Below are 10,723 nucleotides of genomic sequence, written 5' to 3'. Positions count from 1 at the left end.
GGGCTTATCTGCATTGGCAAATTGACCACAGTAGCTCCCTGTGTGGGTTCTCTGCTCTGAGAGAAGAGGGATTTGATTCTAGAGTAAGTGGTCCACTTCAGAAGCTCACTAATTATTCCAGAATAGAGTGGCCACGTGGGGATCTTATTCCACATAGATTCTGGTCAGTTTCCCCATATAGACAAAGTCTTAAAAGAAGGATTGGGAGCCAGTATTCCTGGTGTCTCTTCTCCTCTAAGGGTGTGTGGTCTAGTTAGAGCAGAGAGGACTGGGAGTCAGGACGCCTGGGTTCTATTGCTATCTCTGCTGCTGACCATTAGGGGGCAAGTAATTTCCTCGCTCTGTTTCCCCACTCTTAAATAGGGTGATAACACTACTGAGCTGAGTTTTTATTAGTTAATATTTATAAGCATGATATAAGTATTAGTACTGTAAATACACCTACCACTAGAGGGCATTCAGTACACTATATGGATGAATTATGATGTTATTTAGGGTCAATAGACAGTGACTCAAATTACTACCTCCTTGCATCTGAGGCTATGATGGAAAAAAGATGCATGTCCCTGGTGTTACGTACTGTCCGGTGTTGTCTGGCCGAGTGCTGTGCTCAAATGAGCCATTGTTGACTGGTCACATAGGAAAGGATCATATTTTTTATTCTAGTAATACTGGGCTATAGCCTTGGATCATCCTAATTCTGTTTTGTGAATTTCAGCCTAGTGGGTTTTAGTTTTGTGAATTTAAATGTAACCCAAACAGATGTTCTGGTCATTGGCCAAACTATACCCATAGCTGTTGGCTACACAAATCAAAGGCTAAATACAATGCTTACGGTAATATAAAAGATTCACTGTAGCTAGTTCTGATGTACTGTTTACTGGTCCATGGATAGAAGCCAACAATTTTATATACGTACTTGAGTCATTATGTTGGAATAAAGTTTTATTGTGTCATGTTTGGAGGGGGAAGGAACCTAGATTCTCTCCTCCCTGTCTGTGATTGTCTTGTGTTGACTGTACTCCTGATTAAATGCTAACGTTTCCATTGACGTAAAACCTCAATAAATCATATATATTTCAAAATCCTTATCGGATTGGCAGTGTGTTTTATAGGCACTTTGGAAGGGGAAGTGGGTTGCAGCATAGGAGGCTGGGAGCCAGGATTTCTGGGTTCTCTATCCCAGCTCTGGGAGAGGAGTGGGGTCGAGTGGGTTAGCGCGGGGGGGGGGGGGAGCGGAGCTAGGACTCCTGGGTTCTATGCAGGGGGACGGGGTGACAGGGAGGGGCGCAGGCTGGGCAAGGGGGAGTGGTGCATGCTGGGACACGGAGGGGCACTGGGGCAAGCAGCAATTCATGCTGAGATACGAGGGTGAGCAGGTGTCCGGTTTTCGACTGGACCACCCAGTGGAAAAGGGACCCCGGCGGCTCTGGTCAGCAGGGAGGTGTTGTGGAGCTAAGGCAGGCGAGTCCCTACCTGTCCTGGCAGCATGCCGCAGCCAGGAAGCGGCCGGCAGGTCCGGCGCCTAGGCTGGGCGGGGGGCACGGGGCTCCACGCTCCTGTTGGCCAGTGGGATCGGGGGGGGGGGGGGGGCTGCGGGCGAGAGCCGCCTGCCGCGCTTCCCCCTAAGAGCTGAACCTGCTGGCGCAGCCTGGTCCGCAGTGCCAGGAGGAGCAGGAAGCCTGCCTTAGCCCCCTCGCGGCACTGCTGACAGGAGCTGCCGCACATAAGCCTGCGCCCCCTCCCGCAGCCCAGCGAGCCACCGCGGGGTGGGGAATGTCGTGCGTGGGGGCGGGGCCTCGGGGAAGGGGCGGGGCTAGGGGGGTTCAATTTTGTGGGATTAGAAAGTTGGCAACCGCTGTGGGATGGGGCGGGGGGGGATGGTGAAGCCTGGGGAACTGGGGCGCACGGAGATGGGGTGAGGAGGGACGTGGGGATGGGGCGCGGTGCATGCTGGGATACTGGAGGCCGCGGGGATATGGCGGAGGGGAGGCGGGGGCATGATGGGATACTAGGGCGCCTCGCAGGCCCCTCCTTCTCCCCTGGGCTGCCGCGATCACGTGATGCGGGCCGCACGTCAGCTCCGGGCGCGCGCCTCACGCGCAGGCTGCGGGGGCGCTTTGTTGTCCTAAGCCACTTCCGGTGACGCAATTCCGGCCTGTCATGGCGGCGGAGCAGGGCGGCGGCGGCGGGAGCCCCCCCGGGCTGGACCCGCTGCGCGGGGCGGGCGGCGAGGAGGAGCGGGAGGCCGACGGGCGGGGAGCGGCCCGGCCCCGGCCCCGGCCCCCGAGCCCGGGGCCGCTCCGCGAGGCCGAGGTCACCGTGGAGATCGGGGAGACCTACCTGTGCCGGCGGGCGGACGGGACCTGGCGTGAGAGACCCGCCCCCGCCCCGCGGCCCCCCCCCCCCGCGGCGCGAGGCCCCCCCCCTCCAGGACCCCCCCGCGGCGCGAGCCCCCCCCCCCTCCAGGACCCCCCCGCGGCGCGAGCCCCCCCCCCTCCAGGACCCCCCCGCGGCGCGAGCCCCCCCCTCCAGGACCCCCCCGCGGCGCGAGCCCCCCCCCCAGGACCCCCCCGCGGCGCGAGGCCCCCCCCCTCCAGGACCCCCCCGCGGCGCGAGCCCCCCCCCCTCCAGGACCCCATCCCTCGCGACCCCCCCCGACCCGCCCCTCGCGATTCTTCCCTCCTCCCGTGACCCACCCCGGACCCCGCCCCTCACTATCCCCCAGCCCGGCTCCCCAGATCCCTCCTGCGGCGCAGCCCCTCACAATCCCCCCAGCCCCTGACCCTCGCCCTGGCCCCCCCTCCCCTCAGCACCACCCCATGCCCTGGTAATGGCCCCTGCTGTGAGCCCCTCCTGCCCTCTCCCGTCATCCTCTAGCTCTCCCCATCCCTGTGCTGGTGCACAGAGGGGACCTGGGGTGAGAGACCAGCCCCTCTTCTGATACTTCTCGCTGATCTCTCTTTTCCCCAGTGCCACCTGCCATCAGACCTCCCCCGCCCCTGTACCCAGCCATGTGCCCACAGGACCTGGCATAAGGCCTTTCCCACGCAATGTGGCCCACCCCTGTTTCACTGCACCAGTATAAATGGATATTAAGCGTCCCCTGTTTCAAGCAGTCCTGAGATTTAGGACATGCCTGCGCAGAGATTTCGTGGGGAAGCTGTTGCAAAATAAGCCAGAGTGTAAATTTAAAGCACAGCAATTATTCCATGCTAGATCCATGGGTGGACGCTCTTGTTCTGCACTAAGAATGCTCTTCCCCCCTCCCCGCCAGGGGGACATGCCCTGAGTAGAGTGCTTGGTTACCCTTCAGCGCAACGGGGTTATCATTTTCGAGGGCATACCTTATTGCACCTAACCTGTTCCTGCTCCCCACAAGGATCTAGGCTGGCACTAACCTGGTGATTGCCTTGCAGACTCCGCCGAGGTCATCCAATCACGACTCAACGAGCAGGAGGCTCGGGAGGAATACTACGTGCACTATGTCGGATGTGAGTGCAGCCCTGAGTTCTGTTCCTGGGGAGAGGGATTAATGTAGGTGGCTATTTATTAGGCGCACTATGGTAGTGCCTAGAATTGTGGCAGTGTTAATTCCTTTCCCACCATAGTTTATGTTCAGTAACTGCCTCATTTTCACCTTTAAAATAAGTGTCTCACCCATACCCCCCAAATCGATGGAGAACTAGCCTGCATTACAGAATTAACCTCCCCATTACAGGATTTTCTTCTGTAGCATCTGAGATCTAAGAGTATGTCTGTGCTGCCTGGCTTTGGGAGGGGTGTGGTTTCTAGAGGGCTAAAACACCTGGGGATCAGGACTGCTTGGTTCCAGGGACCAGATGTTGAGTGTTTGGGGGCATGGTGAGAAAGTCACTCTACACCGTGAGGCTGGATAGACTTGTTCAAGGTTCCGTCCTGTCCCTTTGCCCAACCCTAACCACAGTCAACCGGCGTCTGGATGAGTGGGTAGATAAGAACCGGCTGGCCCTCACCAAGACAGTCAAAGATGCAGTGCAGAAAAACACAGATCAGTACATGAACGAGCTGTCAGAGCAACCCGAGCGTAAGATCACCCGCAACCAGAAGCGCAAACATGACGAGATCAACCATGTTCAGAAGGTAAGTATATCAGGGGGTGCTGTGTGGCAGGGATCGGGGTTGGGGGGGCTCAGTATGGGGTGCTCTCCCCTTGCAGTCAGTCCTGGCCCCTATACCCTGTGCCGTGCTAGGGGTGGAAGGTTCAGTGAGGATTCATCTGAAGTCTGTGCTACAGCATGGAAGTTACCTGATATTCTGCTGTTTTCCCACAGACTTACGCAGAGATGGATCCTACCACAGCTGCCCTGGAGAAGGAGCATGAGGCGGTGAGTGCCCCTGGGTCAATGGCATGGCCTGGCATCTAAATGGACAGGACCCTGGCTCCTTGCTCTGATCGCTAACCTGGAGTGTCATCCCCTCCCTCTCCCCAATCCCAGATCACCAAGGTGAAATACGTAGATAAGATCCACATCGGCCACTATGAGATTGACGCCTGGTATTTCTCACCCTTCCCGGAGGATTATGGGAAGCAGCCCAAACTGTGGATCTGCGAGTACTGCCTGAAATACATGAAGTTCGAGAAGAGTTACAGATACCACCTAGTAAGTAAGGACCAAGTCCCAGTATTGTCGGAGCTGTGGAGGTGGGGAGCCCAGGGCTGTGAGTTGGAATTGAGGGGCAATGGCGTAACTGTTTGGGGAGAGGGGCAGCTGGGGAGAGTGGGGGCGGGGCTGGGATTGAGGGGCCCTGGCAGAGCTTTGGGTGGGGGAACTAACCCGGGGCTGAGATAGCAGGGGGCTGCATGTGGGGATTGAGGGGCACCGGCAGCACTGTGTTGGCTTGGCCAGCGTCTGAGAGTTTCTCCGTCTCAGGGCCAGTGCCAGTGGAGGCAGCCCCCGGGGAAGGAGATCTACAGGAAGAACAACATCTCTGTCTATGAAGTGGATGGCAAAGATCACAAGGTGAGGCAGTGCTGCTGGCCATCCCATGTGTGGCCAGTGGGGAATTCCCTGCTACCACGGGACCTTCGTCCTCTTCCGAGGAGCCCAGTACGTCTCTGTCCAAACAAAGACTGCAGGTCTATAGATCAGAACTCCCCATCTGGGCCTGTCTAGCCTGTCCCCACCGGGGGCAGGAGCACCCCTGACATTCGGTTCCCCAGCAGAGATGCAGTCGCTCCGTCAGGGCCCACCTAACCTGTCCCCACTCAGGACAGGATCATCCCCAGTGGTCTGCTCCCCAGGGCTCCCCCATTCTGGGCTCCCACTTCTTCCCTGTGGCTCACTGTTTGTCCTTGGTGCCCCAAGCTGGGCGAGTCCAGTGCTGTCTGATGATTGCTTTTCTCGTCCCTGCTCAGATTTACTGCCAGAACCTGTGTCTCCTGGCCAAGCTCTTCCTAGACCACAAGACCCTCTACTTTGATGTTGAGCCCTTTGTCTTCTACATCCTCACCGAGGTCGACAGGCACGGCGCCCACATCGTCGGCTATTTCTCCAAGGTAACAGCCTGGAGCCCATGCTGAGAGGCCAGCAATCTCAGGACTGGGGAGCTGGGTTCTTCCTGTTTTCTTTCCCCAGCTCTGGGAGGGAAGTGGGGTCTAGTGGGTTAGAGCAGGGGGGCTGGGAGTCAGGACTCCTGGGTTCTATCCCCAGTTCTGGGATGGGAGTCAAACACATTGGGAATGGGAACAACCTTTTGTCAGTTTGCACCAGTGCTCCCCCATTCTGCAGCGATTTTGGACAGATGTGAGTCATCTCTGAGCCCAGATGTGGAAAACTGTTTTCCCTCTTCTGAGCCTAGCCTCTCTCCACATTCCACATCGTATGCTGCCCTGTCCTCCCCCACTCCTAGGAGCTCCGTTGTGGCTCTGCGGTAACCCTGTTTTTGTGCATTCTTTGTGCTCAGGAGAAGGAGTCTCCAGACGGCAACAACGTGGCCTGTATCCTCACCCTGCCCCCCTACCAAAGACGGGGCTATGGCAAGTTTCTCATCGCTTTCAGTGAGTAGCCCTGGTGTCTGCCTTTGTTGTGCTGTCAGCCATGTATGCAATGAGTTGGTACGTTCTTGAATGGGAGTAACTGGCTTCCCTCTTGGCAACCAGGGAGTGAACTCCCTGTTGCCCCCTATAGGAGATCCCAGCAGCACAGGGTGGGGTTGATTTCTGTCCTGAATCGCCCCTCTCCCCCAACCTCATTGCACTCACACAGTTCCCGGAGGGGAATGGGGTAGGGTCCCTGCATGCCAAGGCTGGGGGCTCTGATCTCTCCCCACCCTCTTCTCCATGCCCGTAGGCTACGAGTTGTCTAAGCTGGAAAGCACGGTGGGCTCCCCAGAGAAGCCCCTCTCAGACTTGGGCAAGCTGAGCTACCGGAGCTACTGGTCCTGGGTGCTGCTGGAGATCCTGAGGGACTTCCGAGGGACCCTGTCCATCAAAGACCTCAGGTGAGCGAGGGAGCAGGGCTGGGGGGCAGACCGCACCAGGGACTCTGATTGGAGAGCATGCCCCGTTGAACCCTTTAGTGCTGCATTGGGGCCAGCCCTGACTGAGAGGGAAGAGCGCCCCCTGCTGAACCCCGCCCCACTCTCTGCAGCGCAGTACAGCGCTCCCTAGCGCTGCACTGGGGCCCGCTCTGCCTGTGAGGGGCTCGTACCCCTGACTGAGCCCCACACCCGCAGCTGTGTTCTCCTATCCAAGCCTTGAACCAGCCCTCCCTGTTAGCACTCGGCCCCACCCTGGTGCCACAGCTGCTGCCAACGCCTGTGCCCCCCCGTTTCTCGTGCAGCCAGATGACCAGCATCACTCAGAATGACATCATCAGCACGCTGCAGTCCCTCAACATGGTGAAGTATTGGAAGGGGCAACACGTCATCTGCGTCACGCCCAAGCTGGTGGAGGAGCATCTGAAGAGTGCCCAGTACAAGAAGCCTCCCATCACAGGTACTAGGTGGGGAATGGGACATGGGGCCTCTCCCCTCTGGGGGGCGCTGGCTCTGATCCCGCCCGAGGATGGGGGACTGGCTGGGGAGTGGGACAAGGAGCCTTCCCCCACTAGGGGGCACCAGCTCTGTTGCGGCCCTAAGCTTGGGGGGACTGGCTGGCTCTTGGGGGTGGGGAATGGGACACAGGGCCTTTTCCCCAGGAGGGAACATTGCCCCCTTTGGAAAGGCTGTTGAGGTCCCTGGCATATTTCTACTCTGCATGCGGAGGCCCAGGGAGCAGCGAAGCAGCATTAAACCCAAACACAATGCAGCCCTGTTGGAGGCCAGGGTATACACACCCCACTGAACATTCCTTGGCTGCGTTCAGGTTTCGGGTTTCTCTGAAGCAGGACATTGTTTTCCCAAGGGCAGGTGACGGGCACATCAGGTTATGTAATCAGAGGTTGGGAAAACGGCACTCTCGGCAAGCCAGCTCTCTGCTTCCCTCTCTCCTAGGGAAAGCTCCAAGCTCTTTGCCAGCTGCAAATTCAGGGATCCTTTCACTGAAATCCCACCACTCTGGGGTGGGACTTGCTGGCTAACAGCAACGCTGCACAGCTCACCCGGCTACCTCTGGGCTTGCAATGATAAGGTGGGATTGAAGAAGGAAGAAAAGGATGAATTTTGCTTGGAAACTGGACAGGAGACACTGATTATCCTGGAATCCTCTAATGCCATTGAAGCATTGTGGAGCGGCTGTTAAACAGCTGCCACAGCAGAGATGGCTGCATTTCAGTGCCAGGTGAACTATGCCCCTGCAGTTTTGCTGTTACCCAGCTGCCTCACCCCAGAGCTCAGATCTGGGTGCGTGTGTCCACTGTGTTCCAACACCGACTGCTTTCCCACGGATGCAGTTTGCTTCCCTGCGGTAACTGGCTGAGGGTTTGTATAGAGAGTATTTTTGGGGTTCTTTATAAAATCACTGGAATAAACCTCTACTTGAAGTGCATTTATACAGCAGCCTTAATGAGAGTCCATCACTTCCCTGTAGCAGCCTTTAAAGAGCCAAAAAAGAATGGAGGGCTGGAGAAAGTGAGAGGCGTAAGGAGCGTGATCTCTTTAGCTTATCGAAAGAAGACTGAGCGGTGATTTGATCCTGGTGTAAAAGTACCTCCCGGAGGAGAAAATGCCGGGTGCTTACAGGCTCTTTAATCTAGTGGAGAAAGGCAGAACAAGAACCAAGGGCTGCAAGTTAAAAGCAGACACATTCCAATTTGAAATAGGGAAGCAGTTTTTAACAGTGCAGATATGAACCTTTGGAACCAATTTACACTGAGAATGGACCATCCTGATCTAGTCTCACCTGCAAATCGCAGAACACAGAACCTCGCCCACCCACTCCTGTAATAGCTCCCTAACCTCTGGTTGAGTTACGGAAGTTTTCAAATCGGGATTTAAAGATTTCAAGCGACAGAGAATCCACCATTGACGCTAGTTTAAACCAGCAAGTGACCCATGCCCCATGCTGCAGAGGAAGGCGAAAACCCCAGCTCTCTGCCAATCCTACCTGGGGGGAAATTCCTGCCTGACCCCAAATATGATGATCCCTTAGATCCTGAGCATGTAAGTGAGACCCACCAGGCAGAAAGAATTCTCTTTAGTAACTCCGAGACTTCCCCATGTAGTGTCCCATCACCGGCCATTGGGGATATTTGCTGCTAGCAGTCGCGGATTGGCTGCATGCAGGCAGTGTCATGCCATCCCCTCCATAAACTCCCCAGGGCAGTGGTGAAATGTCTGTTCCTTAATGGCTTCCAGTCCACACCGGGGGCTTTTCTTGAGGGTGCTTTAGTCACTGGGTTTGACACAGGGGTGGGTAACAGGCTGAGAGTTGCTGGCTGGTGCTTGAGTGGAGAGCGGATGGGCCCTTCTGGCCTGAGAGCAATGGAGGGTGGGGATGTTCATAGATTCTGTCAAACTCACCCCCTCCCCTTTTTCCCTCCTCAGTGGATTCCATCTGTCTCAAGTGGGCACCCCCCAAACACAAGCAGGCCAAGATCTCCAAGAAGTGAAGGAACGGTGGGATACAGGAGTCCAAATGACCCCTCAGTTGTATGAGGATCTGGTCTGCACCCTGCCTGACCACAGAGCACCGGCGCAAACAACCAGCTGGGAGGGCCGGGTGTCGTTCATTAGACCAGCGCCGATTGAGCAGGGCTTGTGTCCTGTCCTGTCGCATCTCATTCCCCTTGAGCGTTGCATGGCAGAATCGGCCCAGGCTGAGCTTTGCCCTCCCGAACAGCACTAGTAAAGGGGGTTCCCTGCACTACTGCCAGTGTCTGCTGCCCTGCTAGTCAGTTGCGTGCTGCACCCTGGTCAATATCACCTTGGTGGACTGGCTAATTTGTCAGGGGGTGCGGGCTGTTTCAGAGGCGAGGGTGGGTAGCCAGCATCTGAATCTGGGGCAGGAGGAGCAACTCAGCTGTTGGGGGGGGGGGAAGAGATGCCCAGAGTTGCTAATGGGTTAACATGACAGGATGGCACTGGGTGTTCTCTGGTGGGCAAACACTCCCTGCCCAGTTGATCCCCTGGGCTTGCAAGATAGGGAAGTGGCACTGGGGACAGCTGCAGCAGGAGACTAGAACAGGGCAGGGGCAGTGTGTGAGTCCCTTCTAATGTACATTTAGCTCTGCCACCCTGCACCTCCTGCCCTGAGCCAGGGTCTCGTGGGGGGGGGGGGCAGAATGCCATAGCCCTGACTTACCACCCCATACACACATGCCACTGATGTGCCCCAGCCGCTGCAGGCAGAGCCCACTCTGGCCATGATGATGCCCCTTCTGCTAGGCCTCTTTGATGTGGGCATCTCCCCACTAGGATCTCAGCTGAGTCCCCTCTGGAACCTTTTACGCCCTGGCTGCCACCCTGCTGCTGGGGTTCTTCCCCCCGACCTGCCCCTTTGGCCTGCACTCCTCAGGCCAGGATTCCCCTCACCATCCAGTGCTCCCTCTGCCACTTGCCCCTCCTGCTTCTGGCATCTCTGTCCTAGTTCTCTTGTCCCACTTCCTCCACTGCTGGGATCCCTCCTTGATCTCCGATTCCAGAGATCCTGGGATTCCCACAAGGGACTGGAGGAAAAGCAGGGACGTGGGGATGTCTGCTGAGTTTGGCTGGTCTCAATTCAGTTCTTGAACCCCCACAAAGCCAAGCACTGCATGGGGCAGACGTGTATGGGATTCTCCCAGGGCTGGGACACCCCAGTCTAGGGATACACAGAGGATCCTGTCTCAGGCCTCTTCTGTCAGCACCGATCTCACACTCCTCCAATCCCGAGGCTGGTGCCACCAGCTGGAGGTGAAAGTAAGCGTTGCTGCCGGGGGGCTGGAGCGTGGGGGAACGGTTGGTGCCGACAGCCCCCAAGCCCGTCCCCACGGCTTCCCTGCGCTCCTGCTCGCTGCCTGCAGGTATATTTTTTTCTGTTTTAAGAAGTGTGTATTTTTCATAAATAAAAAGGAAAAGTGTGAACAACCCATGCGTGTCACAAATGACAAAAACAGAGGGTATGGCGCACAGTTTAGCAGGATTGCCCTGGGGGGGGCGGGGGGAGAGAATCCTGGCAGGTGCACAGTGTGGGGAGAACAAGCTTGGGGAAGGGGGATCAGGAAGGGATCCTAGCACTGGGGCACACAGGCTGGGCTTGGGATCCAGGCAGGTGGGAAGCACAGGCTTGGGGGGGATCCTGGCAGTGAGGGAGGCCACACAG

General features: G+C 57.0%; 1 protein-coding gene across 2 annotated transcripts; it reads left to right on the top strand.

The window, feature by feature from the left end:
- The first annotated feature begins 2,148 nt into the window (after positions 1–2,148).
- Positions 2,149–10,490, top strand: KAT8 (lysine acetyltransferase 8). Of its 2 annotated transcripts, XR_005293331.1 has the most exons (12): positions 2,149–2,371; positions 3,420–3,494; positions 3,947–4,122; positions 4,314–4,367; positions 4,479–4,643; positions 4,914–5,003; positions 5,399–5,539; positions 5,947–6,040; positions 6,333–6,483; positions 6,825–6,979; positions 7,477–7,902; positions 8,968–10,490. XR_005293331.1 is itself a non-coding variant. In XM_038404134.1 (11 exons), the coding sequence occupies exons 1-11, from the start codon at positions 2,164–2,166 to the stop codon at positions 9,030–9,032; spliced, it is 1,374 nt and encodes a 457-aa protein (XP_038260062.1). In that variant the 5' UTR covers positions 2,149–2,163; the 3' UTR covers positions 9,033–10,490. The 2 variants fall into 2 exon arrangements, 1 of the variants encoding a protein (XP_038260062.1); XM_038404134.1 differs by lacking the exon at positions 7,477–7,902.
- Positions 10,491–10,723: the final 233 nt, after the last annotated feature.

Source organism: Dermochelys coriacea, chromosome 6 (assembly GCF_009764565.3).
Source record: "Dermochelys coriacea isolate rDerCor1 chromosome 6, rDerCor1.pri.v4, whole genome shotgun sequence".
Lineage (NCBI taxonomy): Eukaryota > Metazoa > Chordata > Testudines > Dermochelyidae > Dermochelys > Dermochelys coriacea.
The sequence above is the reverse complement of the archived record's forward strand: the minus strand, read 5'-3'. Positions and strand labels throughout refer to the sequence as shown.

Coding starts and splice junctions, on each gene's coding strand:
- KAT8 (XM_038404134.1), top strand. CDS start 2,164: ATGGCGGCGGAGCAGGGCGGCGGCGGCGGGAGCCCCCCCGGGCTGGAC. Junction 3,495..3,946: donor CTACGTGCACTATGTCGGAT/GTGAGTGCAGCC, acceptor CCCTAACCACAG/TCAACCGGCGTCTGGATGAG. Junction 4,644..4,913: donor AGAGTTACAGATACCACCTA/GTAAGTAAGGAC, acceptor TCTCCGTCTCAG/GGCCAGTGCCAGTGGAGGCA.